The sequence below is a fragment of the Herpailurus yagouaroundi genome, unplaced genomic scaffold, assembly GCF_014898765.1.
Source record: "Herpailurus yagouaroundi ecotype Mexico unplaced genomic scaffold, PumYag 163, whole genome shotgun sequence".
In the NCBI taxonomy this organism is placed as follows: Eukaryota; Metazoa; Chordata; class Mammalia; order Carnivora; family Felidae; genus Herpailurus; species Herpailurus yagouaroundi.
The window spans coordinates 58,705,743-58,733,468 of NW_024412404.1; the positions used below are offsets into that span (position 1 = coordinate 58,705,743).

The 27,726-nt window shown below is 53.4% G+C and overlaps 1 protein-coding gene across 1 annotated transcript in view; it reads left to right on the forward strand.

Annotated features, from left to right (window-relative positions):
- HTRA1 (HtrA serine peptidase 1) overlaps window positions 1-26,584 on the forward strand; it is a 57,112-nt gene extending 30,528 nt beyond the window's left edge. The window contains exons 3-10 of the mRNA XM_040486929.1: window positions 1,908-2,007; window positions 2,372-2,576; window positions 18,806-19,000; window positions 20,195-20,227; window positions 21,602-21,716; window positions 22,853-22,910; window positions 24,401-24,496; window positions 25,863-26,584. Coding sequence (XP_040342863.1) covers window positions 1,908-2,007; window positions 2,372-2,576; window positions 18,806-19,000; window positions 20,195-20,227; window positions 21,602-21,716; window positions 22,853-22,910; window positions 24,401-24,496; window positions 25,863-26,031 — 971 coding nt within the window. The 3' untranslated portion in view covers window positions 26,032-26,584. The remainder of the gene's footprint in view (window positions 1-1,907; window positions 2,008-2,371; window positions 2,577-18,805; window positions 19,001-20,194; window positions 20,228-21,601; window positions 21,717-22,852; window positions 22,911-24,400; window positions 24,497-25,862) is intronic.
- The last annotated feature ends 1,142 nt before the right edge of the window (window positions 26,585-27,726 follow it).

The following is a 27,726-nucleotide window of genomic DNA, read 5'->3' on the forward strand; positions in this document are numbered from 1 at the left end:
GTGAGTGTATGTGTGTGGGAGTGTGTATATGTGTGCATGTATGTGCACGTATATGCGAGTGGGTGTGAGAGTATACGGGCATACGCAGGTTTGTATGAGAGATGGAGTCTGTGCATGAATGTCTGAGTGTGCATGTGTATGTGTGGGCTCATGGGTATGAGTGTGTACGTGTGGGTGTGTTTGTGTGCACCTCTGTGCACATGTGTTGGGAGTGGGGCACACAGGCCCTATCTTGGGTTAGTGATGGACGGTTTTGCAGGCCAGTGGTTTCTTTTAAAAAAATTTTTTTTTAACATTTATTTATTTTTGAGACAGAGAGAGACAGAGCATGAACGGGGGAGGGTCAGAGAGAGAGGGAGACACAGAATCCGAAACAGGCTCCAGGCTCTGAGCTGTCAGCACAGAGCCCGACGCGGGGCTCGAACTCACGGACCGCGAGATCACGACCTGAGCCGAAGTCGTTCGCTCAACCGACTGAGCCACCCAGGCGCCCCCAGTGGTTTCTTTTTAAGCTGCAGGGTGGTTTGTGAATCCCGCTGAGTGAGCTGTGACAGGGAGTGACAGGTGAGGGGGACAGATCCGTGCTTCTTAGACCATCTGTGGCAAAGGAACAGATTTCTTTTCCTTTTATTCCCTATCCATTATGGATCAATTAAAATGAATTCCTACCAAAATGTCGTAAAAAGGACACAAAATATAAGCCTCAGTTTAAAATGTTTGGATGCACCAGACGGAAGGTTACCGCTGTAAGGGCTCCTGCAGGTTGCCTGTCAGTGTCTGCATGGGACCGAGGGGCCATGACGCTGGCAGGGCCGCTGGTCCCTGGAGCCTGCTTTGTGTCGCATTGGGCTAGGCGACTGGCCCGAGGGAGGCGTGGAGAGAGCCAGGAAGGGGTTCTTTGCGGCAGACTAGCCTAGAACCGCCCTGGTCCGTGAAGGCAGAGAGACATGTCGAGGGATATCAGCAGGTGGCATGAATTTGGGGCCAGAGCAGCAGGCTCAGGGAATAACTTCCCGGGGCTACCCTGCCTCTGTCACCACCCATGCTAGCAGGACGGGTGTCCTGGGACCTGAGGCTGTAGTAGCTCCTTTCTGCACCAGATGCCATGGTGTTGGCAGAAACCAACTTTCTGGCCTTGCTGGGTGAGAGCCCTACTCTGGGATGTGGGATCGCTTTGTCTGAAAGTAGCTTTGAAATGGGGGCTCACTAATTACAGGGTGTATGTTTATATAGAAATTGCGGTCGTTTGATTTCTCTCTCTTTCTTTCCCCCCCAACAGTATCAAGGCACTTCTTGTGCCTTCTGGCCTGGGATGTCCCAGGGTGTTGGAAGAAACCAGGCGTAATAGAAAGTTGCTCTGGGGACAGACGGTGGCCTCTGTTCACCTTGTGGTATCAGTGGGAAAGACAGGATCTGTGCCTTTGCCTTAATGCCTTTTCATGATAGTGTTTTCAGTCTATAATGTCTAATGGGCATCTCCTCCAAAGCAACCTCAGCCCTCCCCTCGGTGGTGGCGATGTGCTGGGAGGGGCTGGCAGGGCTGTGGCGCAGGGTGGCGCCGGGACGGTGACCCTGCGTGCCACAGCCTTTGCAGGGGGGCCGCTAGGAGGTCCAGGTATCGGCTGGTGCCTCTGGCTCAGCATTTTTGTAGCGAAGCTGTTGGAAGGAAAGAAGCAGAACAAAGAGGTGCCCTGTGATGGGTGTTGCTTCTTACCTAAGTGGACGTTTCCTTGAGAGCCGCAAGGATCTTTGCAAAGGAGCTCAGGGCTGGGGTCTTGTCCTCGCTTGTCCAGGTTTCCAAAGGCCCCGGGCATATATTTTGGCTCCTTCTCACCCATGCCTTCCCCAGGAACCCACAGCACAGAGCAACAAGGTCTTGAAGCGCCCTGTCTTTGCTTTGTTCCCAGGGCAGGAAGACCCCAACAGTTTGCGCCATAAATACAACTTCATCGCCGATGTGGTGGAGAAGATCGCTCCTGCTGTGGTTCACATCGAGTTGTTCCGCAAGTAAAGAGGGCCTTCTTGTTTTCCCACGACCTCTGATGCTCCCACCGAGATGCACTGCCGTTAGCAAAGCATCAGAGCTATCTCTGAGGCACTTGGATTTGTCCAAGTGCCATTGACTATATTCCTACGGGAAGATAATGTTTCTCCCTTAGTGGGCTTTCCCTTTTGACTCTTTAAGGCTACATTCTTGACCCTCCTAGAGGAGTTAAGAACCTCTAGTGCTGAAGAGAGCCCCTAAGAATATTTTGTAAGTGGAGTTTTTTGGAGCTCGCAAAAGTCAGTAGCCTTCCATTGTTTTGAATGTTAAATAGACCGTTGATTGTAAGGTGTTTCAGGCTTAACCGGGTTCTCCTCTGGGTTCTAGGCTTCCTTTTTCTAAGAGAGAGGTGCCAGTGGCCAGTGGGTCTGGCTTTATCGTGTCCGAAGATGGACTGATCGTGACAAACGCCCACGTGGTGACCAACAAGCATCGGGTCAAGGTTGAGCTGAAAAATGGTGCCACCTACGAAGCCAAAATCAAGGATGTGGATGAAAAGGCAGACATTGCACTTATCAAAATTGACCACGAGGTACGTGCACTCCCCATCTGCAGAACTCCGTTCCCAGGTCGCAAACCTGGGAGCGTTTAAGAGATGCTGGGAGTATGGCCTGGGCTGGGTGAGAAAAGGGGGCTCACGGAAGCTCCTTTAATAAGCAGACTATAAGATCAGAGTTTTAAAAATAGAAGCTGACATTTTTTTTTTTTTAATTTTTTTTTCAACGTTTATTTATTTTTGGGACAGACAGAGCATGAACGGGGGAGGGGCAGAGAGAGAGGGAGACACAGAATCGGAAGCAGGCTCCAGGCTCTGAGCCATCAGCCCAGAGCCCGACGCGGGGCTCGAACTCACGGACCGCGAGATCGTGACCTGGCTGAAGTCGGACGCTTAACCGACTGCGCCACCCAGGCGCCCCAGAAGCTGACATTTTTATAAAAGAAAGCAACAGGTTTATAAAGACATTAGTAGGTAAGCAGTGAACCTTGAGGCTCCCTTGCATTCCTGACCTCCAGGCAACTATTGTTACAGATTTGTTTTCATTTGTGCATTTCAGCAGATTTGAAAACGAACCAGGTCTCCCAGATTGGTTTTTTTCAGGGTTACTAGAAGTGTTTTAAAACAATGCTCCATTCTTAAAAAAGTTTTGGAAACCTTGAATTAAAGCACCGCTGATGGATTTCTTCCTTACAGAACTTCTCAGAACTTTTAATATGCTCGCGGGCACAGGAGTCTCCCACAAAAGGGTGTATACTCCAAATGATAATCATCTGAGCTTAGGACTTTTTTTTTTTTTGTCAAAACTGAGACATAGTGAACTCAGTCTGGGAAATGCTGTGTTTGAAAGCGGTTTGCTCTCTGTTTAAGTATTCTCCTTGCCGCCGTTTTTGCTCTGTTGGTTTGTTTGGCAAGTCTTCCTACCTGAAATCAAATCCAGGTCTCAGGGGCCGTCACCAATTCCCGCTTGATGGTGTGTTGATTGGGGAGGCTTGGTTTGCTCTGTGGTGTGTGCAGTGAGATTGCATTTTCTGGTTGCTTCGTGCCCTTGTGATCTTGCAGACTTCATAGGGAAGGGAGACTCTGGGGAGGCTGGAATCCTGTTGTTGGCCCAGGAAAAGGTCCTAGACTGAGAGCCAGGAGGGGTCTTTTTTCCCACCTCTTTACCTACCTTTGCCTGCTTGTGGGCTCTGAAGGCAGACCAGTGGAGTATGACACAGGCTGTTTGTTGTCTGTGCTGTTTATCCGGCTCCGTGCCTGGTGGCCTTTAGCAAAGTCTCGATTGGATATTATTTCTATTAGGTAGCTGTGGAATTTCTAGCAACATCTCTCTTTGAAGATGTGTTTATTGGTCACAATATAATCATAATAACTTCTACTCAATGAGCTCCAGTGCTGATCCAGCCTCTGCCTTCATGCATAACTTCCACCTAATCAACAAGATAGCTGTATCGTCCCCATTTTATAGTGGAAGAAACAGGAAATAACCTGCCGGAAGTCACACAGCTGTGCTGCCGTGAAACTAACCTTCCAAGCCAAGCCAGGCTCCTGACCCTCAACTGCCCAAGGCCATGGCCTTTACCGAAAGAATGGAACCCAGCCTTTTGGGGGAGATCGGATGGCTGGGCTTCAGATAGCCCACGGGAAGGCTGGCACTTCCCTATTTAGGAACGTGCTGCTCGAAAGGTGTCCAGGATGTGGTAGTCTCATCGGAAGGAGGCTGGCCAGAATAGCACATCCTGTGGCCACAGGCAAGACTTTTCAGCTCCCCCCCAAGCTCCTGGAAGGCAGCCAGCAGTCGGGGCTCTCTGCAGGCAGGGTGCTGGCCCGGATGCTAAGTGAGCTGCCGCCGCTGAGTAATTTTGTGTTTGGAATGCGTGGGCACATAATGTGCCTCTGGCCAGGGGGATATTCTTTTCAGATTTTGAGCCAAGGTGGAGACTGTATCCTTGTGTCATCCCTGACATGTCCAGGCAGGACGTGAAACATCTCAACAGACCAGCTCTGCGGTGTTTCCGACCCAGCCCTTGCAACTCCACCCCCCCCCCCCAGCCCCCGCTGGGGGTCCGGCCCTTCGCCCAGCAGCACAGTTTGCCCTGTGTTTCCAGCTCAAGAGAAAGGTGCTTACAATTTAAAAGCTAAGCCAAATGTGGCTCTTTAAAAAGGAATCGGAAATGAATGGATATTAAATTGCAGACACCCACACAAGAGACTCGCTTCCACTTACTAAACTGCTTTTTTTTTATTTTTTGCTGATAGTAGTGGGAAGCGGGGAGAGTAAAACCATCTCCTCAGCTCTTTCCCTTTTGTTCCCGTAGTTTGATGATTGGTTCTTTAGGAGGGGTCAGAGACTGACTTGGAAGGAGGCTCAATTTGGAAGGAGCCTCTCCTCTGGGCAAACCAAAATCCGCCCCAGCGCACGATTTAATAACCTGCAGGCTGTGGATGGGATGTGAGTTTGCACTGAGTCACTCTCAGGAATAGCAGAAGAGAAGAAAGCCAGTGCGAAAACTCAGAGCAAGGAGGAACAGAACCGGCAAAAATTGGGCCTGAGGATCGAACATCATTCCAAATGGTGCCTCGGGGGACTGTGGCCCAGCTGCCCCCGGGGCTGTTTCCTAATAACCCAATGAAATTGATGTGATGGCCCGCCAAGTATGTGGGCTGGGTAGCTAACTTGGTGGCTCATAACCTGGGGCCATTTCTTACTCGGAGTCCCCCCCCCCCTCCCCCGCCAATCGTGATTTCTTTTGGAGGCTCTCCATGACTTTGAACAGCTCTTGTCCTTCCTGAGTGTAGTATTCTCAACACTTTTAAGGAATAGAAATTACCATGGACATCTATTGTCATGCCCCTTGTCATCTATCTGGCCGCCGTCTCCTGGGAACAGCAGCTAGCATCTTCTTTGGGGTCTGCTTCTCCCCCATTGGGCAGTCTTGGTGGGACCGTCTGTCACGGTACCCCCCCCCCCCCCCCGTGGCCCCGTTAGATCAAGCAGGCCCTCCCCTCAGGGGTGCACCTGTCTGTCGCCCTCACAAAAACTGCAGGGGCCACACGGGTGGAGCCCCTGCTGCTGAGACCCCCAGGCCACTGTCTGAGTTCCAGCCCTCTCTGAGCCCAGTCTGTCTACTTTTCCTTCCATTCTTGGAGCTCCCCTCGCGTCTCCAGTGAACCCCCTTTGGCTTGAGATTGCCAGCGACATGTCTGGGCTGGCGACCAAGGAGCTCTGTTTTTGCTTCTCACGGCTGAGAAGACACATGTGCGCTTACTTTCCCTGCTGAGTTTGGAGATGGGGAGAACTTTCGGAAGAAGGCTCGCCAGCAGCCGCGCGGCCCGGTCTGTCCCCCTGTCCCCCACCCCCCAAGCTTGGGGAGGAGGGCCACCCCCCCTCCCCCAAGCCCATTCTGTGCTTCTGTCCTAGGTCTTGCACCTCCTCTTTCCTGGGGCCAGCAGTGGCCTGGGGAGGGAGCGCCGGCTGCAGGAAGTTGGGACAGCGGGTGCATGCAAACATTTTAATAGAAAGCAGCTTTGAGGGCAGACTAGCTGGGCTTCGGATACAAACTGTTTCCAAGTGTGTTTAACATGACACTGGCCGTGTTTGCAGAACATTTAAACATTTCATCCCCAGGCAGCATTTTGTCCGTGCAGTCTCCTCTCTGAGCGGTTCCGAAAGAGAGAGAGAGTGGGGTGGAGAGAGAGGCCGAGAAGGAGAGGGGGTGGGTATAGAGGCAGAGGTAGAAAGAGAGCGACGTGGTTTCTCTAGGCCAGACTCCAGGGCAGAAACCCTGGGGATGCATTGAGGGGAAATCTCCGTTCGTTACGGTGGTTTTCCAGCCATGTTGACGAGGAAACACCAGGCGAAAAAGTACACGCCTCCCTCGCTGGTTCTGACTTTCGGACCGTGTGCTGTGTCCCCTTGATGCATTTCCCAGTGCTCTTCCGAAGAGAGCTTAGCTCCTTTCCCGGGGCCTCGGAGGCCTGGCCTGATGGGGCGCGCCTCCCCCAACCTCATCTCCCCCCTCTGCCCGCCCGCCACCCACTCTACTTAGCCTCTTTCACACCAGTGCTGTTTCTACCCGGTGTGGGGGGGCGGGTCTTGGCCGTGCCTCCCCCCCGCACCCCGGGGTACCTCCCTGCACCTCCTCCAGAGCTGGCCTTCCCATCTCTTGGGGACTCCTGCCAAATTCTGCCCGAGACAGCCCTTCCCCGACCCATGATCCGAGGGGGTGCCCACATCCCAACCCCCACTTGTCACTCTGAGGACAGTCACGTGTCACTGTTCATACCCCCCCACTGCTCCTCTCCTTAGCATAATCTACCGTTGCCTTATTTGTTGATTTAAGTTTTTCCTTGCCGGCGGGAGTGTGAGGGACACGCCTGTCACACTCACATGTCAGGTCGTAGGTGCTGGGCACCCGTGTCCCGGTACGAATCTAAGTGCCCTCTGCTCCGAGGAATGCCAGAGCAGGGAGGCACAGGGCTCCCGTGGTGGCCTGCGTCCCACTGTCAGATGAGGGTGTGATGGCCCCCGCTCCCCCCACCCTCCTCAGCCAGTGCTCATTGGATCCCGAGGCCCGTCTGCTTTGGACAGACACCCGGCTTTGCCTGGGCTCCCGCAGCTCTGTGGTCTTTGGTAACTCAACGCGCTGCTGAGGCAGTTCGGTTTCCTGTGGGCGCTTTCCCCTGACGCCAACAACCCGGGAAATATGTGGAAGCGGCCAGGTTGAGGCTTGGGAGGTGTTTTTCTTCCCTCGCCCCCAGGCCCGCGTCCGTCCCCGGCCACGTTGGGGCCGGTTGCCGCCTACAGGCTAGACTCGTTTGAAGTGGCCCAAGAGTAGGACTTCTGGGCAGGGCGGGGGGGGGGGGGGGGGCTTGGTTTTCAGAGGGTCGTTTTGCTGCTGAGCCGGCCTCTGGGGCAGGAAGAGCTGCCAGCTCTGATCCTGTGCAGCTCGGGACAGGGGTCCCTCGGGGTCGAGGGCCCTGGGCCTTCCCCGCACAGGTCCCAGTGGCCGCTCGGCAGGCTCTGTCTTCTCCAGGCCCGTGTCTCAAGATTTGGCCCGGTGCGTGGCGGTGAATCCACCCCGAGGAGGGCCCAAGGGGGCCCCGGGACCGTGGCGAGGCCGGGGGTGGTGTGGTGCCAGGCGTGACTCATGCCCGCCCACCAGCCAGCTCTCCTCAGGCAGCCTGATCGTCAGAAGGCGCTGACTAAGCCGCGCGAGCTGTCCGAGAGTGAATCAGATAACGCGGGGCCTGGACTGGCATGGCCTCCCATCTTTTGGAGCCTGTCCCTCGCCCTCGTAAAGCGACTGGGAGCCTGGGCTGTGGATCGCACCACCATAGCTACCCTCTTATTTTGTTTCTGTGTTTTTCCCTTTTGGATTCTTTCCCCCACTCCCTCCGTGCTGGTCGTTCTGTGGTCTCGCTCTTTCTCTCCCGGAGCTCCCCAGGCCAGAGACGCCACAGACCCTGTTGGCGCCCCAAGGCTTCTATTACCGTATTGATTTTTACCAGTTTTAGGGGGTGGGAATCAATAGCTCATGAGGTAATGGAAACCCGGGCAGCGAGGTGGAAGCCGGCCTTCATTCCTCCGTGCGGCCTTTGTGCAGAGGCTGCTGGGGACGCGGCCCCTTATGTTCTGACTGCAGCTCCTCTTGGAATGTGAAAATGTTTCAGTTCCCCAAACTATCAAAACCGGAGCCCTTGTGTGTTCTCTGGCCCCGGTTCAAGAACTTAGCTGATTGTTAAGGAAATTCTTGGGCTATTTTTTCTCTTAATATGGTAATGCCTTTTTTCACTTTGGCGCTCTCTCCTCAGGGAATTGGATTAAGACTATTATTTATGGTTGTGACAAAGCAGTTCCCAGGTTTTCAGTTCCCTGAATTTGTAGGTGCCCCATCGGGAGTGTCTCCTGTCCCCTTCACTGCGTGGGGGACATCTGCTGCTCCCGTTTGAATGTGTCACGATGCGTTCGAGTCCAGGCTTGGCCAGCTGCGGCCTGCGGGCCAAATCCAGCCCTCCACCTGTTTTTCTAAATAAAGTTTTATTGCAACAGCAGCCATGCCCATTCCTTTATTTACAGTCTGTGGCTGCTTTTGCCCTGCCCCAGCAGAGTCGAGTAGTGAGGATGGAGACCATAGGGCCTGTGAAGCTGAAAGTATTTCCTTTTTGGCCTTTCACAGAAGAGGCTTGTCAGCCCCATTGTGAGGCGATTAACACCTTGTCCTAAGGAGCTGAGTGTGCTGGGGGCTGAGTGTGCTCCTAAGACCCATTGAGGTGCGGCTCTAGGTGACCAGAGGCCAGAGAGTCTGATTTCATCTGCCCTTTCTCTAGGGGCGTGTGTGTGTGTGTGAGTGTGTGTGCGCGTGTGTGTGTGTCTGTGTGTGTAGCGCGTGTGCATGTGTGAATTGTGCTCTTTTTTGCTGCTGCTTCCGCAGCTTCGGTTTTGCTGGATTAGGCAGAGAGAAGCCTTGTTTTTGCCCATTTCTCTGTATTCTCAGGGCAGCGTTTCTGTGAATTCCAAGATGTTTTGAAAATGAGTGTCCAGTGTTAAATCCTAAAGATCTTTACAGTCTGGTTTGTTCACTGTCCTCAGTTACTTTTTATTCACTCACGGATTCTGTACGTCTTTACCGAGCGTCTGTCTTGGCCAGACGGTGTGTTAGGTGCTGAGGATGTACCAGCGCTTGGGCAAGAGCCGTGAGAAGGCAGTCGAGGGTGGGAAACAGGACAGGTGGCGTAAAAGTCGGTGACAGGTGCAGAAAAGGAACAAACAGAAGAATTAGAAGGCACTGGGGGCTGGGAGACCTCTGTACTTATTGCAGACAAGGAAGCTTACATTTGGAGGTGACATGACAGGAAGGGCAGATAGGGCCGACCCGGGGGAAGATCCGGGCCAAGCCTGGAGCCTCTGGACCTCGGACCACGTGCAAACTTATTTCTCAGTGAGTTTATTGGAGCCCTTCAGAACTCAGCCGACATTTCTGGCCAGCTGCTTTTTCCGCATATTGTCTACATTTCTTATGGGCCTTGTTCTTGGGAATTCCTGGTCGTACTCTGGAAAGCTCCGCTCTCTCATGTAGTCAATCTCCTGAGAGTCTGAAAGTGCTGAGGCTTCGTAATGAACTGGTTGCCTCATTCCACGACAGTGTAGATGCCGTTTCCCAAAACTGCTTTCCCACCACCAGCATGACCACCTTCCGTGGCAAGGGAGAAATAAGGCATTCTGGCGAATTGAGGACTGATTATTTTAGTACATGTGCTAATTAACAAGTCACTTTTGCTAATGAAGGCTCCAGAATCTGGTGATGACCGCATGTGACTCGTGGTATTTCTCTCTTTGCTTTGGTTACCAGGCAGCTCATCGAAACCAGTGGCTTTGTGGTTAGAATATTCTCTGTGACTCCATTTTATGCCACAGATATATATTAGCTTAGTATAATATATCCCGTGTCACGGACCATGTCAGATTATTTTTACGTAGAGGAGGTTACATATTAAAAAACATTTTTTTTTTAAATTTTTTTTTTTCAACGTTTATTTATTTTTGGGACAGAGAGAGACAGAGCATGAACGGGCGAGGGGCAGAGAGAGAGGGAGACACAGAATCGGAAACAGGCTCCAGGCTCTGAGCCATCAGCCCAGAGCCCGACGCGGGGCTCGAACTCACGGACCGCGAGATCGTGACCTGGCTGAAGTCGGATGCTTAACCGACTGCGCCACCCAGGCGCCCCTTAAAAAACATTTTAAACATTGAAAGGAAAGGTATTTCCTTGGGCTTCTCTGCGTACAGGATGGCACAAGCTCTAAGTGGTCACGGGGAGTAAGGAGCCAGTTCAGTTCAACAGACATTGGGTGCCTGTGGTGTGCTAAGCACTGAATCCACCAGAGAGGGACCACTGTGCTTCTCTTGGGGAAGGATCTTTTTAAACAAATTTTTTTTACTGTTTTTATTTATTTTGGAGACAGAGACAGAACATGAGCAGGGGAGGGGCAGAGAGAGAGGGAGACACAGCATCCGAAACAGGCTCCAGGCTCCAAGCTGTCAGCACAGAGCCCGACGTGGGGCTCGAACTCACAGACCGTGAGATCGTGACCTGAGCTGAAGTTGGACGTTCAACCGACTGAGCCACACCCGGCGCCCCTAGGGAAGGATCTTTTGAGATCAGTTTTTGGGGATGGGCCTTTAAAGACCTGGTTTTCTTTCATTTCTTTCGTTTTTCAGTTGCCTATTCATTGATTTTTATAATAGATGCTTAGCTGCCAATCACTATTATCAGTGAAGCTGAAGTCAGCGTTTGATAAATGTGGAGGCATCCAGGGGCTGGTGTATGAAGACCAGGGTTACGCTTGATGGAGGCGAAGTTTTGCCTCCTCTGGATGCCACGGAATAAGTACAGTCACTGGCCACTGGGCTCCCATGTAGAACTGTTGACATTTTGTGGCTTAAACAACAGGAGTAAGGGAATTTTCGAGATGCCAGTGTTTATAGCCTGACGGAGACTAAATATTCTGGTGGGGTTCACAGACAGGGATGAGGGGGTTGCTGGCCTGCTCCTTCTCTTTCTGTTCAGGCTTGACCATGCTCTCTTCCTCTTTCTCCCTCTGCCTCCCCCACTTCTCCCGGCTCCCCCACCTGAACCCTCCCCTACTCCCATCCGTGGAACAGTCTTAGATGCTGACAGCACCCCCCCTCCAATGCCTCTGCGACCTAGTTTGCTTTTCCACGGTACGTAGGCAAGTTAGTGGCTCTGCTTCTCGCTGGGTGTGGGGGACGTGCTATTATCTCCTTTGCATATATATATATATTTTTTTTTTAAAAGAAAATGAAAGGTTAGCATAACTGTTTCCAGAAAGCACATGGAATCACTCAGTTGAGTCCCCGCCAGCCGCTGCAACATTAGCCTTTGAGGCACACTGCGGCTGACACACTCAGGACCAGCCTGGGGCTCCAGCCCCTTGACAACGAGCGTGCCGGGCGGCGGAGAGGCAGCGGCTCCCGCCGACTCGGCAACGAAAATATTTTTGGAACAGGAGCACTTTATACTTTCCAAGGAAGAGAAAGAAGTAGTTCACTTGCCTCATTAGGTTAAAAACATTTTTTTCCGTTCAGTTTTATGGTTTGTTTCATTGGCCTTCTCTGTCAGCTTCAGGGCAGGAGTGCAGTGGTTTGAGAGCATTCAAGGGCTCGTGGGCAGAACCCAGTGTGGCCAGACGCTGAAAGGCTGACAGGCCATTGCCTTTAGGTCCCCTCTAGATGACTACAGGCTGAGCCAGCATCTGGAGAATTCCAGGAGTCCCCTCTCCTCTTGAGGCAGGCGCTTGCAAGGACCATCTGCCCCCGTTGGGGACTTGTAGGAAAAGAGATTTATTAAGGACGGCAGTGCCTGTTTTGATCTCATCAGTTTTAACGGTCGTCTGCTAATAGGTTTTTTGGAAATCAGCCAGGCCTTTTGGAAAGAACCCTAATTGTCAGAGCTGGAATGACCTTGGACATCACCGGCCTCCAACAACCTTATTTTAGAAGTGGCCAAATCCGGGACTCAGAGAAGTCAATCAGGTGGCCCAAGGTCGCAGAGTGAGTTAATACAGAACCGGGTCCAAACCTGCCTGGGACATTGTGCTCCTGGGATACGCGGTGGCCGAGGGGGCACATATATGCGTGTGCATGTATGTGCGTGTGCGTGTGGCGTGACTGTGTCTGAGTCTCCACTTGTGCACAACCCTTGGCTGCTGCTGGAGAATAAGCCCAAAGGAAGCTATCACCCAGGACGTTACCCAGCACAGACCCAGCCTTCCTTCTTCGGGGCTTCCGGTGGTTGTGATTCACGTTCAGCAGGAGTCCAGGCCCCACACAGAGTCCTCGAAGCAGGTGGGGCCACACAGCCCTGCCGCCAGGCCCCGGCCCAGGCTTGTCTGAGGATAGTTCAGCTTCCCGGCACTGGAGAAACAGCATGGCCCAGGCCCTCACCCCGAGGACTCGTGAACTTGGCCTCCTCTGGCTGGTTTCTGTGCTGATTGCCCTTCGACTCCCCAGGTGCCCTCTCATGTACCATCTCTGCTGCCCTCACTCACCCCTGTGGGAAGGTCCTGCACCATGAGCATTTGGGCAGTGGGCAGGGTAGGCCGGAGAGAAGGTCACTTGGGTTGCAGGCAGAGGGAGGATTCTGGTCCTGGGACCTCCATCTCCTAGCTGTGGGAACGTCATTGTCATGGGCACGATGGTCTGTCCCACTGAGCGTCTGCTTGTAAACTTTTTTAAAAATGTTTATTTACTTTTGAGAGAGAGAGAGAGAGAGAGAGAGAGAGAGAGAGAGAGAGAGATGGAAACAGTGCGAGCAGGGGAGGGGCAGAGAGAGAGGGAGACACTGGATCCAAAGCAGGCTCCAGGCTCTGAGCTGTCAGCACAGAGCCTGATGTGGGATTCTAACTCATGAACCATGAGATCATGACCTGAGCTGAAGTTGGACACTCAACAGACTGAGCCACTCAGGCTCCCCAGAGTGTCTGGTTGTAAACGTCAAGCAGATGACAGAGCACGACGCACGTAGGGCACGCATACAAGGGGTGGGTTAGGCCAGGCTCTGCTTGGACCATTTGTGTCTTGCACGAGCACAGACATTTCGTGACCATTACTTGTTTTTGAAGCAGATTTCTCCTTTTGCTCCCATCCCAACCCCACCAAAAAACCGCATGAAGGAGCATATACTTAGTAGAGCCCTTCCCAAACATTGTTAGGTATTAAGATCACTTCTCTAAACTTTGTTTAATATTTATTTTTGAGAGAGCGACAGAGAGAGCGTGAGTGGGGGAGAGGTGGAGAAGGAGACACAGAATCTGAAACAGCCTCCAGGCTCTGAGTTGGCAGCACAGAGCCCGATTCAGGGCTTGAACTCATGGACTGTGTGATCATGACCTCAGCCGTGTTGGACACTTAACTGACTGAGCCGCCCAGGAGCGCCTAGGATCGCTGCTCTACAGCGAACCATTTTCCCCTAAGCCCTGGGGGTTGCTGATGGCTCCCACCCCACAGCCCTCCTTCTCCTTGCTGCTACAGCCCTGGTCTGTCCAACCATGATCCACCCCATTCCTGTGGCAGACAAATTCTGGAGAAGCTAAGGCAGTCATGGGGGCCATGTTCCCCTTGTCAAAGCATGGTTGAGGGGAATCTTATGACTAATTGCTGGCCGATGACCCAGGAAGAAGAATGTGCTGGGCCTCTGGATTCTTTGCTCTTCTGAAGAGACACACAGAAGAGGAAAGATCCTTTTACATCCACTGGGCATAGTCCTGTCTTTACATAACACTTGGAAGGCAGGTGGCTTAAGTTGATCAGACAGAAGGAAGGATGTCCATGAGTCTTTGAGGTGATCAGCCCTGCCACCATCTTGCCCTTGAACAGCTGGACATTTACTCCATTTTGAGTAGGGTTTTCTGATACTTGCAGCTGAAAATACTCTAATTGAAACACCCAAATCGTTTTTCGTGTTGATCTATATTTAGCCTTTATGGAACATTCTAGACTGAACTGACCTTGGCAATGGAGATTTGGACCATGTGCTTTTTTACTGCCGTGTGACTCTCCAACCCATCAGGCAGTACGGCTGGAGGGGTGGGCACGGATGGATTTCATTGATCTTCTGTGTTCACTGTGCCGGGCACTTAGGAGATGCTCAGTGAATGCTTGTTGAGAAAGTTCTCTTTCATGGTGGTGGTGTTTCACGGGAGTGCTGCCAGGCCTGCTGGTTGTTTGTTTGTTGTAATTAAATGAATGGGAGAGCCTTCTTTAATCACGCTCTACGCTCACCTCCCCCAAGTTCTAGCAGTAAGCCTGCCTCACAGTCAGTCAGTATCCTGCCAATGGCTAGTGTTTAGTAATTTAATACAGACCTGGTGAGTCTGGAGTCCACACCCAGGACTTCTGACAACCTCACCTGGGCTGTTTCTCCCTCCGCCTGGGTGGCAGTGGGCTGAAAACTCAGGAGCTAGGGGGATTCGTGTTTTCTTTTTTTTTTTTTTTAACTTTTTTTTAATGTTTATTTTTGAGACAGAGACAGAGCATAAACAGGGGAGGGTCAGAGAGAGAGGGAGACACAGAATCTGAAACAGGCTCCAGGCTCTGAGCTGTCAGCACAGAGCCCGACGCGGGGCTCGAACCCATGGACTGTGAGATCATGACCTGAGCCAAAGTCGGACGCTTAACCGACTGAGCCACCCAGGCGCCCCTCGTGTTTTCTTAAAGTCACTCTCGGTGGTGCTGTTGTGAGGATGCTGTTTAGTGGTCTTGAGTCACATCCAGATAGCTCCCCCGCCCTGCCCCATGAGCATGAATGTGACCTTGAGAACTGGGAGCATACCGGGCACGCTATGAAATATCCCCAGTCCTCGAAGGACTTGGGCCAAACGTGAGACTCAGGCTTTCCGGGTACAGCCTGAGGGCTCCTTCTCGGCTCTGATACGGAGCCTTGGAGTCTCGCTGCGGCCACTTATGAGCTCAACCCCCTGCACCGCCCGGGGGCCCGCCCCCCACACACTGCTGCAGCGTGCACACCCGACTTAGGTTTTCATCCACCCGGTGGCTAAAGGATCCGACGTGGGAATAGATGCTGCTCGCACCCTTGCTTCGTACCGAGTGGAGGAGAGATGCTTGTGTCTTAACATCGCAGGCGTGCTGCGTGCCCGGGATGGTGAGCTGTGGGAAGGGGCTGTCGGGAGAGGGGCTGGCTTCTCCGACAGGCCCTGTGAAGCTGGGGCCGCTTCAGAAGGAGACTCAGGCGGAGCGTCTGCTCAGGAGCCTCGAGGCGGCTTTGATGTGGGTGTCTCGGGAGCCAGCCTTCCGGCAGCACTGCGGAGTTAAACCAGGAGCAGGAGCAGGCTGAGCGGTCAAGGCCAATTCGTGTCTTGGTGCTTCTAGCCGTATCTGCGTTTCACCCCCCCCCCCCCCCCGAGGCCCCCTGTGGTCCGTGTGTCTAGACAGCCATGGGATAAAATGCTCAATTACTGAGTAGGAATTTGGCCAGCAGAGGTATAGCTGCGTTGAGCAGACAGACCCGAGGTAAAGACTGATCAGATGAGCCTACTTGGATCCGGAACAGCCAGAGAGCCTGATGCTTGTGGGGCCAGCAGCCCCTGCGGGGAGCAGGGGCCAGATGGCCCTGAGAAGGCATTTTGACTTCATGGAGAGCTGTAAGCCTGGCCTGACCCACATTCCTGCCCCACGTCACCCCTTTGCAAAGATCTCTGCCTCCACTTGGACTTCAGGGTAACACGTACTAGGAGCGCAGGTCTGAGAGTTGGGAAGCCTGTTCTCTTCTTTAGCCAGGCTGCTCATGAGCTGTGACGAGTCACTGCATCTCTGGGCCTCAGTTTCCACATCTGTGAAATGGAGGGGACGCAGGCCCTAATTCTCAAGGTGGCCGTGAAAGTGCTTTGTCAGCCGGGAGGTGGAAGGTTCATTCCCTTCCATGTCAGTAGAGGCTTCGTGTTAGAAACCCCACCCCCTTGGGATATGTCCGCTTGCTTATTTTTGTCTACGATTGTCCTTTGTGATCCAGGAGACGAGTGAGTAACAGCTTACACAAGGTGAGGGTTGGCATTGCCCATTGGTACCATTGGTGCAGGTTTGGCCTCTTGGGATACAGGGTTCTTTCCCCTGGTTGTGTTCCAGGGAGGATTGGTTCCTGGGGAGACTTGGGCTAGTACCACTGGTGTCCACTTGTCCAAGCCCGTGTGGTCCCTTGAGTGTGAGGACTTCACCGTGCTGAAGGCCCCCAGGCCCGGCCCTCCCCGGTGAGCATGGCTGAGCAGCACCCAGGCCCCTGGTATTCTCCTCCCCTCGTGGTGGCGGGGGGCGTGGGGGGGGTGCTCTCCTCTGTCCTTACAGCTTCTGCTGACCCCAAGGTGTTTGTCTCCCTGCTCGTCCTCTGCCTCGAGCTCAGACTTGGGAAACAAGAGCTCAAGGGGTGTCATCTTCAGAGCCCCTCTGCCTCCTGAACCCCGAGAACTGGGAGCCCGGGCCTGGTTCCCTTCCGACGGGGTGCAGGTGGAATGCAGGGATCGAGGGTGTGCCAAGGCTGATTGAGAGCCCCATGGCGAGCCCTGCCCCACGGAACTTTCTGATGCGGTTCCCAGTTTGTGTCTGAGCTGATGTGGGCTGGGCCCACCTCTCTGTTTGAACTTGATCTCTTGCCTTGGAGTTGGTGAAAAGCAGCTGTTATCTTGGGCAGCCAGACACAGCCAGCCCCAGGATCCTTCGCCGCCGTGTCCCCTGGCCCAGCCCCGAAGGAGGGGTAGTGTCCCCAGCAGGCCTCCCCCAGAGTGGCTGAGTATACGTCACTGGCCCTGCTCGCCCACCCGCTGTGACTGCTGGATGAAGTCATTCCTGGCAGGGGTGGCTGGCACGGGCCCAGAGTAAACAGGCCGAACTGAGCCGCTGGTGTGCCTCTGGACGCCGAGGAGCTTGGGGGTGCGGGGCCGCGGGCCTGCCCCTTCCAGAACAGCACCGTGCACTCCGGCCTCGGGCGACCCCAAGGGTCACTGGTAGTGTAGACCCGTGCCACCTGCCTCTTCCCGGCTGGGCGACGGCAGACGAGCTTGTGGGAGTTTAGTTGGCCAGGTTCCCCCATTGGGTCTGCACAGATCCCAGTGCTAGTAAGGATAACTAACACTTAGACGATGCTGACACGTCCCAGTCACATTAGGTACTTAGCATGAGCCAGGCGGCATTCGTGGTGTTGTTCGGGTCTTGTCGCCTAATTCTCACAACTCACCCGTGAGAGAGCTGTGCCGCGTTATGCCCATTTTCCAGACGACAACACTGGAGACCGGGGGTTATGAACTCGCACCAGGATCTAATCAGGATCTAATCTGTGCCCTTGACAGGCCTCTACTGCGCTTCTCGCTGTCTGTGCTCTGAGGGGCGTTCCTTCTCATTGCCATTTCTCGAAGTCAGCGTGAGGTCTTAGATCCCTTCTCCAATATTCCTTCTTCCTCCGTGAACTTTCTGAGCCAGCGTCTTCCTTATTGGGGGCGGGAAGGGGTCTTTATGGCTTAGCGCCATGTCAGAGGATGAGGGAATCTGGGTTTGGGGGCACAGTCTGATGTGTGAATCTCTGCTCTGTCTCGAGTCACCCAGTCTTTTGGGGCCTCAATTTGTCCATCTGTTAAATGGGCACCTCACCTCATCCGCTGGTGTCTGCCCTCTCCGTGTCAGAGCAGATGCTAAAATAACCCTGGTTTTCGCCCACCCCATCCTCTCGGGGGGCCCCCCTCATCTCTTTCTTTGTTGAGGTGGATGTGAGGGGGCTGGACGTGCATGAGGCCTGGGCGGGGTCTCGGCTTCCTGGGCCTGGTTCCCGTTGTTTGGGCAGCCGCTACTCTGCTCTTGACTCAGGGAACAAAGGCGAGAGGAAGGTTTGCTTGGCTCAGGAAGGAAGGGAGGGGGAGAGCCTCAGGCCGTCCCGATGGAAGCCCAGCTCTAGGCCTGGCTACTCCAGCTGGCCTCATTTTGCCCTGTTTCAGTGTGAAGAGTTATTTGGAGCTTCTGACTCTGCCGGAGCCTCACAGGGCCCTGGGGATCAGGCTCGCGGGGCTGGTCAGTTCACCAGGGCCGCGCGGAGCAGAGGTGGTCGATGGGGCGCTCTTTTCGGGCGAGGAGAGAGGCTACTTCTGGGGCTTCGGGGCTGGTGGAGGGGTGGGGGAAGCTGGATGCCTCGCCGCCCCCTCCCGCTCCCTGCGCCTCTCCAGAATTGCCCTGCACTTAGCACAGAGATGCACCCAGCCGAACCCATGCGGCTCTAGCCTCAGTGCTCCCGATTCTCCAGGACTCGGACAGAAGCGCCTGTGATGAGCAGGGGTGGCTCCGCCCCATTCCACCCCATTCCTTCCACCCCATTCCACCCCAAGGCTGTGTAGGCTCAGGATCCTTCTGTGCGTCTTCCCTTTCTTCGGCAGCCTTGCCCCAAGTCCAGACTTTGTCTCCTGTCCCCTGGTCTCAGGGTCTCACAGCAGGTCTGTGCTAATAGTCAAGATGGGGCGCGACCCCGCGGTGGCCTCTCATGACCTTCCGTGTTCTCCTTGGTCAGCGGCTCCAACGCTCACTTGTCCCTCATCAGCTTGCGACGTGCGGATGGCGGTGGGCGGGAGGGGACGGGAGGCCCCGGGCCTGCCCTCACTCCCGCACGAGGCCCGTCACTGCCCAACACTCCCGGACGCCTGCGCGTCGTCCATTCTGCTAACCAAACGCAGCAACGCCAACCTTGTGGTTCCAGGGCAAGCTGCCTGTCCTGCTGCTGGGCCGCTCCTCTGAGCTGCGGCCGGGGGAGTTCGTGGTCGCCATCGGAAGCCCGTTCTCCCTTCAGAACACGGTCACCACTGGGATCGTCAGCACCACCCAGCGCGGTGGCAAAGAGCTGGGGCTCCGGAACTCGGACATGGACTACATCCAGACCGACGCCATCATCAACGTGAGTCCCGTGGGGTCGGGCAGGTGTTTGGAAAGCTGGGCTTAGGAACCCAGGGTGGAGCCAGGATCCTCGAGGTGCCGGCCAAGGCGTTACCTCTGAACCCCTAGAGCGGCTGAGGCCGAGGGCTGGTCCTCGGCCTCAGCCATCTCCAGGGACTCCTGTGAAGGGGACTTCGGATACGCCAAGGTCTGCAGCCCAAGGGGGCTCACCATCCCACTGGAGGGGCCGTGGCTCCTCTGCCCCCAGGCCGCTCAGTGGACCCGATGTTGAGGCTCTGTGCAGGAGGGACGTTCACCCTGGTGCCGGTGCTGTCACCCCCGGAGGTGCTCGCTCTGCCTTGGGGCGCGGTCTGAGCGTTAGGCCCATACTGTTCCATGTCTAAGGAGGCCAGGCCTTGCTCCACACCATCTCCTCAATGGAACCTTTTATAAACCACAATTTTTCCCCTTCGGCTGTCTCCTTATAGGATTGGCCTTTCTTTCTTTTTTTTTTTTTTTTAATGTTTATTTCTGAGACAGAGCATGAGTGGGGGAGGGGCGGAGAGCAAGAGGGAGACACAGAACCTGAAGCAGGCTCCAGGCTCCGAGCTGTCAGCACAGAGCCCGACGCGGGGCTCGAACTCACGGGCCATGAGATCATGACCCCGAGCTGAAGTCGGTTGCTCAACCGCCTGAGCCACCCAGGCGCCCCATGGATCGGCCTTTCTACAGAGCAACGTGTTTCCCCCTACATCTGTCTAATAAATAAGAAACAGTGTGTTTTGTACATTTGCTGCTCTGAAAGGTTTCATTCCCAAACTTTCTTGTGATCCGCATGAAGTAGTGGAAAAAGAACAAACCGTGTGGATTTCCAGCCACAGCAGCAAAGCGGGGATCATATAGCGGGGGTGGGGGGGTGGGGGCAGGTTTGAAATACCGGTTGGTAGCCAGTGTGTTGCCAGGAGAAGGAAGTGGGTGTTGGGTGTTTGGGGGTGGGGGTGTCATAGTTGTCCTCTGGGATTTGGAGCCAAAAAAAATTTTTTTTCCCCCATTTATGGCACATCTAAAACTTTCTGAAAATGTTTAAGGCCCCTTTTTCCAGCAGCATATTAGGTTGACAGGAACAAATCCAAGGAGAGAACCTGCCAGGCAGGGAAATGCACAGGGCCATATAAAGACATAAACTCATAACCTTTTAATTTTTGCTTAATTTCAGTATGGAAACTCAGGAGGACCATTAGTAAACCTGGTAAGGCCTTTTTTTTTTTTTTTTTCATCTGTGTACATGTTTTTTTGTTTTTTGTTTTGCTGTTTTTTGCTTTCTTTTCAGACATGAACTTGCCACAGCACATTATCTGATTCTTTTACAGTGAAATCTGTGAGTCTGTACCGCATCCTTAGAAATTACCCTTCTTATCTTTTCTGGAAGGAGTAAGGCATGTGGGAGTCGGGGTTGGAAGTGTTATGCCAGCAGACATGCTTGGGTTTCAAAGTTACAAGTAAATTCAGTGGAATTTGGGTCCAACCCAGGAGCAGCCAAAGGGGGAGGCCTTTCTTTTGAAGGTGTCAGCAGCTCTGGCCTGTTACAAAAAGGCACGGCCTTCAAATGAGGTCCCCAGGCCGCCACAGGAGCTGGCTTGGCTCGTCCACAGTCTTTGTCTTGGCCAGGAGCCCTCCCTTAAGACCTGGCTGAAATGAGGAGTTGCCCCCGCTCACAGAGATGTCACATAAGGCTATATTTAAATACATAAGCATGAAAAGGGAAGCTTTAGAATCTGTCAGAGTGGGGCCCACGCAGCTCAGGGGTCACCCAGCCCTGTTCTCATTTCCCTCCATGGGAAATCGAGGCCGTCTTTAGAGAGGCCCTGGGTGGCAGCGCCTGCTGGAAGGTTGTCGGTGTCGGGGACCGAATTCTCAGTGTTGCAGGAACTGTACAAGGAGAGAATTTGTAGTCACTTGGCACTTGTCCCTTATCAGCCTGAGCTAAACAAACCATTCAACAAGGGTGTGCAGAATAACGGTGAAGGGGTCTTGTTATTCCATGAGTAGCGTTCGCCAAACCAGGAATCTGTCTTGAGCGAGAGCACAGCCCGTTGACTGCCTTCCTCCGTGATCTGAAGCCGGTCTGTGACAAGCAGAGGAAGCGAGGCGGGGCCTTACCCTGCAGCCCCTGTAACATCTGTGGCTGCTGAGACAGCACGGAGATAGCACTGTGTTTTCCCGGTAACCCCTAGTCACTAAGGTTGTCCCCCTGGGTGTCAGCAGAGGAATCTTTAGATCGTGGAACATGGAGGAAGCTGGAGGCTATGGACAGCCACCTAAAGGACTCTGAGGTTTCGGAAATATTCCCTGGGAAAGGAGCAAAGGAGCACCTCGAAACCAGCCTCGAGGCTGTTTTTGTGGCACGGTGCTCCCTGAGGACAGAGCCTGATGTGTGTTGGCTCGTACTGCCCAAGTGATGCCTCTCCCCCTGCGGCCCCGGGACCCCCTCCACCCGGTTCCCCCTCCCCACCCATTCACAGCTCAAAGACTTCCTTCATGACAGACGATCTGTTCGCTTTTGGTGCGTGTCTTCTGGTAAACCTTCGTGGGCTCAACAGGCTGTTTCCATCTTGCTTTTCAGGATGGCGAAGTCATTGGGATTAACACTCTGAAGGTGACAGCCGGAATCTCCTTTGCGATCCCATCAGATAAGATTAAAAAGTTCCTAACCGAGTCCCACGACCGACAGGCCAAAGGTAAAGCATGGCCCCGTGTGGCCGCGGGTGGTTCAGGCAGGCCCGGCTGCACCCCTGAACGTCAGCTAAGCCTTTTCGGATCGAGAAGGAAAATGGGATACACGTTGTTAGGCCCCTGGCGTTGGGTCACAGAAGTTTGACCCTTTTTGGCCGTGAATGTTTCATGTGGTTTGGTTTAATATGTACCAGTCATGATCCTAGGTGATTTCTATACATCGTTTTATTTCATTAAGTTCCTTTGCCCTCTCAGGAGGGAAGTATTAGTCCCATTTCAGTGATAAGAAAACTGAGATTCAGGGAGATCGTTCATTCCACACATGTTTGTTGACCCGTATCTGCTTGGGGTTAGGCTGGGGGTTCCATGGCTCCACAAGGTCCCCGGCATGTGTGATGTTTACACTCTGACTGGAGGAGGAGGGAGGGTGATACTAGACAAACATGCAAGGTTTCAGATACCAATGATGCTTCCCTGAAAATGAAGCAGGGTGGTGAGCTGGGGGAGTGCTGGGAGGGGGACATTCCAGACCAAGGAACAGTGGATTCAAGGCCTCCGTTGTGGGCACAGCACACACAGCGAGTGGGTCACGTGGCTGGAGTGCAGTGAGGTTCAGGGTCACACAGATGGATGCAGAAAGCAGTTAGCCAGGGTCACGGAGACTTGACCTCTGTGCCGTGGTGGCCATGGTGAAGGCCTTGGGTTGTATTGAGAACAGGGAAGGTCATGATCTGGTGGACGTCTTTGAAAAGTCATTGTCATGGCTGCATGGAGACTCCGCTGGAGGGGCTGGGCAGAAGTGGTAGGACCAGGTGAGAGACTCTCCTGGTCATCCATGCCAGGGTGGGACGAAGGGCTCAGATTCTGGATTTATCGGAGGGCTAGAACCCTCATTGGAGGTCAGGATAAGGCAAAGAGGAAGCAAGTATCACTCCTCAGTTTTTGGCCATTAACAAAAATGACAGGACATTCCCCAGGTAACATGGCAGGTAGGGGTCTGAGAAGGATTTGAACCACATCGTCAGCGTTCCCCCCCATGGCCCTGACTTTATACACTGCAGGGACTGAACCTCACAGCTCCTGGTGTCCCCAGTACAGCTGCCAACTGGGCTGACCTGTTGTCCTTTTGTTGTCCCACCAGGCAAAGCCGTTACCAAGAAGAAGTATATTGGCATCCGAATGATGTCGCTCACATCCAGGTGGGTAAGCGGGACGCCTGTGTGTGTATCTTAAACTTAAACCTAAACTTAGGAAGGCTCTCACTGGCGCCCTGGAAGGGAAACCTCATGCTGCCTTAAGCATCTCGGTTTCTGGTTATAATTGAGAAACATCAGGAAAGAGGAGGGGCCATTCCCCTGAGCCTCTGGTTTTATGCTTCATTTTGGGGGGTTTTTTTTTGTGTGTGTTTGGAGGGAACAGGTCCTTCCTTCTAGAAGATTCTGCCCTCCTCTTTGAAGGCAGGCCTGGACAGTGGGGCGTGTTGGTCACTCTCCCTCATGCCTTCCTTTTACCACTTGTTCCGTTGAAACCCACATTCCAGGAGTGCCCCAGCACCTCCCTCAGCCCAGAGCACCCTGCCTTTTGGGAGTGCGACCGTGTGTGGGCTGTGGCTGCCGGAATGCTGGGTCAGGCTTGTTTGCCGGAGCCGGTGGAAGCTGTGGCATGCGGCTGCCAGGCTTATAACGTACTGGTGTTTTACCCTTGATGAAAAAGTCTGGTATAACCACACGAGTCCTGGTAACTAAGGGCACAGTGGAAGCTCTTGCAGGTACAGGTAGCAAAGAGCAGAACGTATTCATGTCGGCATTAACATATGAATTATCGTAATTAATTTACTATTAATCGTGACCATATTACTATCCTTTAGATGCATATTATGAATGGTGGTGTCGTTTTTAGCACTCCACAATGTATGGACTGATTTGCTAAGACTCAAATGTGAATCAGTTACTTGTCTTGGAACTGTGGGCGACGAAGGTATGGGGAAGCAATATACACCCTAGCATCTGGCTTCCTGAGTTCTTGTCCCAGCTGTGCGACTTCCTGGCTAATGACCTGGGGAATGACTTGACCTCTGTGCCTCAGTTTCCTCCTCTCCGGGGCCAGGACAACAGTGCAGGCATTTTGGTGGGTGGTGAGGACCGAGTGATTGAACGTGTGCCCAGGCTCAGATCCATGGGTGGTGGCACGGGCCGCCAGCCACAGTGACACCAGCCACTGTATTTACTGCACATTTGCTCCGCACCAGGCCAGGTGCTGCGTCCAGACCATCTCACCTAATCCTCAAAACGACCCCTACATCATAGAGTATTGTCATTATTCCTGTTTTGTAGGTAAGGAAACTAAGGCACAGAGAGGTTAAGCAGCTGCCCAGGATCACACAGAAAGTGGCAGAGCTGGGGCTCCAAACCTGGGCAACCGCTACACCATATTCACTCCTTACGTTACAGTAGCTACTATTAAATCATTAGTAAAATTATGAATAATAATCATTATAAAGCACCGTACTTCGTGTCAGCCAGTAGATCTTTGACTCTCATCGACATGTAAGCGAAGCAGAATCAGACCTCCTGGGGCTATTTTATTTCGGATTCAGGGATCAGGAGGAGAAGCTGGGTGAGAGCTGAGTCTCAGCCAATAGAGGCCCCTGGTTACTTGATGTTAACGCAGGTGTTTTCCTCCCGAGCAGCAAAGCCAAAGAGCTAAAAGACCGTCACCGAGACTTCCCGGATGTGCTTTCGGGAGCGTATATCATTGAAGTCATTCCTGACACTCCAGCGGAAGCGTGAGTTAGAACTATTTTTGCTGGATTATCCCTGCGGTTCCTGGGGGCGGTCGGGGGAGGCTGTGTTCTTTTCATATCGGCTCAGGTGGTGGTGAGGGTCCCCGATGAAAGGGTTGGACACCCTTGGTCCCGCCAGCCGGGCCCTTCGGGCCTGGTTCAGCTCAGCACTCATCAGCAAAAGGGTGCTTCCTGTCCTCAGAAGCCCTCACTTCACGAGAGGTGATTCAGGTGGAAGGAGCGACATCTGACTCTCATGAGTCTCTGGGGCAGGCCTGGCTGGGGAAAGAGGGTTGAAGGAGCAGTGGCCCTGAGATCTTGGGCAGTGGTCCCGTCCTGGGCTGCCAGACAGAAGCCTGGCATAGAAGCCTGCCTTCTCTGATTCCGTCTGTTACCGACCAGGCCATACCTGTCCACACCTCCAGAACAATAACCCAGGTAACATCCAAGTAACATGAAAAGAAGTAGCTCAGCAGGCAGTCAGCCCTTCTTCTTCGGACATAATATGCAGGGACAAGAGCTAGACGGGGTGGGGCCTGCAAGCTGTTCCCTGGGGCCCGGATCTGGCCCGCCGAGTGCTCCGCTTTAATATGACCCGTGGGCGAAGGATAGATACTGCATTTTTAAACGGCTGAAAAAATTTTTAAGCAAGAGTATTTTCTTCTGATACATAAAAATTGTACGAAATTGACATTTCAGTGTCCGTAAGTGAAGTTTACTGGAACACAGCCACGCTCGGTAGTTACACACTGCCTACAGTGGCTTTACGGCCACGGCAGTCGAGTTGAGTTGTGCCGGATGCCACGTGGCCTGCAAGGTCCAAAATATTTCCTATCTGGCCCTTTACAGAAAAAGTTTGCTGACGCTGTGCTAGACCACTAAAGGACCGTAATAGCTTATTTGACACTTATTTGACTCTCGCTTATTTGCAAGAGCTAGAGTTACAGCAATATAGTAACATAAAAGAAGGCGGAACCATTCCACCTGCTCCTCAGGGGACCGTCCTCCGAGTTGTGATGCCCATTACAAGCAAGCCAGCCACGGGCACGACACATGGTAGACGATACATGGTAGCGGCATATCCTTGACCTCCTCTGGGGTCAGTCTGTCATCCGATCCTAACAAGTGCTGGGGAGCATTTCTGCCATGGACAGGACTGACGATTTGGCCTAAAACCCTCAAAAGGAAATGACGCAATCCGTTGGTAGTTGAAGCTACTGTCGTGTGAGTTCGCCATCAGCCCACCCGATGCGCTCGGGGCTTCTGGGTTCTAAACTGTGCCTCTGTCAACGCACAGTCGAGTCCCTCTCATGGCAGTTAGACCCGGGGGAATGGAAGCGTTACAGTCGTGTCTCCCCTTGTGTTGCAGGGGTGGGCTCAAGGAAAATGACGTCATAATCAGCATCAATGGACAGTCGGTGGTCTCCGCTAACGACGTCAGTGACGTCATTAAAAAGGAAAGCACCCTGAACATGGTTGTCCGCAGGGGCAACGAAGACATTATGATTACGGTGATTCCTGAAGAAATCGACCCGTAGGTAGAGGCATGAGCTGGATTTCATGTTTCCCCTCAAAGACTCTTCAGTGGACGGTGCGTGATGACTCTGGGCTGGTGGCACAGGACACTCAAGACTTCGGACCACCATGTTCCTTGTTCAGCAGAAGCACCCTGGCCAACAGAATCCTTCTTGATAGTTTGCAGGCGAAACAAATGTAATGTCATAGATCCGTAGGCAGAAGCTCGCCCTTCTGTATTCCTATGTATGCAGTGTGCTTTTCCTTGCCGGCTTGGACTGTTCCTGCTTAGACAGTCAACATTTGTCTCTCCCTTTAACTGAGTCATCATCTTAGTCCAACTAAGGCAGTTGATATAACGCATAGGTGGAGGAAGGCCCCACGGGAGCCAGAATGGTCCTGGGCACGTTTTTGCTTTCCTCGCGGTCAGCACCCGGAGGAGATGGACGCCAGAGACCACAGGCCGGTGACCGTTGGCTTCCCAAACGGCCGAAGTTGCCTCTTTTAGGAATCTCTTCAGAACTGGGGGCACAATGACTTTGAGTTTGAGCTATTAAAGTACTTCTTCATACTCTGCCTTGTGGCTTGCTTCTTTCCCGTTCCCTGTGAACAGCTGGTGGCTGTCTCTTGGAAATGATCGTAAGGTCAACAGGTCCTCATTAAACCACATTGTCCGCACAGGGTTGAGCTTGCAGGCTTACCGGTTATTTCCAAATCATCACGTGGGGTTTACCAGCATTACTAACAACTGTGCTTGGCCACTCTGGCTTCATAAAATAGGGTTTGAGGACAGTCGTACTTGCATCTGGAGCTTTCCAAACTGACGAGAGTTTGTTGACCTCATACATCACGCAATCAGTCAACAAAAGATTTTCTGGGCCTCCGCTCTGTGCCAGACAGGGTGCTAAGTATAGAGGGATCAGCGCAGAGCAGGATGGACCCAGGCCTTCTGTGACTGAAGAACTCTCTTATCTTAAGTCCCCAGAAAGTACAGGCTGAAGTTGATTGCAGTTGTCCTGGGCTCTGACCTAAGAACCAGACCGTAAGCCTTGGGAGGGGGAGGAGGGCTAGAGCAGGGCTCCCCTCGACGCGTTCTCAAACAAGTGCAACCGTAAGCGGCCGGAGGCGCCTCTTGTCTCTGGGAAAGCTCCCAAGAGTTGGAGCCTGGACCCATGTAGACTGCCCCAGAAATTTAGCTTGAGAAGTTAGCACGGGCCTGCATCGCTGTGGGGAGCACACACTGGGGAGGAGGCTTTTTACACCGGGAGTGGAGAATGAGGCTCTCTACTTGTCAGCTGTAAAAGGGGGGGCCTTGGACAGGATGGAGGTTGGGGTCCCTGGACGGAGAGCTTAATCCTTCCTCGACCAGTAGATCTCCGAGGTCTGGTTCATAACTGAACAGGCTGTAGAAGAACAAGGGCCCAAGTTCAGTGGAGGGGAAATCCGATTTAGCAAGACCCTCATCAGTAGTGACGCCAGGCAGCCGGGTGGCTGTGTGCCTTCGCGGCCTGTTTAGATGACCTTGGAAAGTCGGAAGGAGCCGACTTGCTTGTGGGTTTTGCGCTCCCTCCCTCTCCACCTAAGGTGATGACTCAGAGAATGGCTCCGTCCTCAGATGTTTTTCCCACGGGCCTGCTCCTGGGTGGGCCCCAGGGCTGAGGTACCACTGCAGGTGGGGAGGGCGCGCTGGGTGGCGTCCAGGTCAGCGGCAGCCCCGG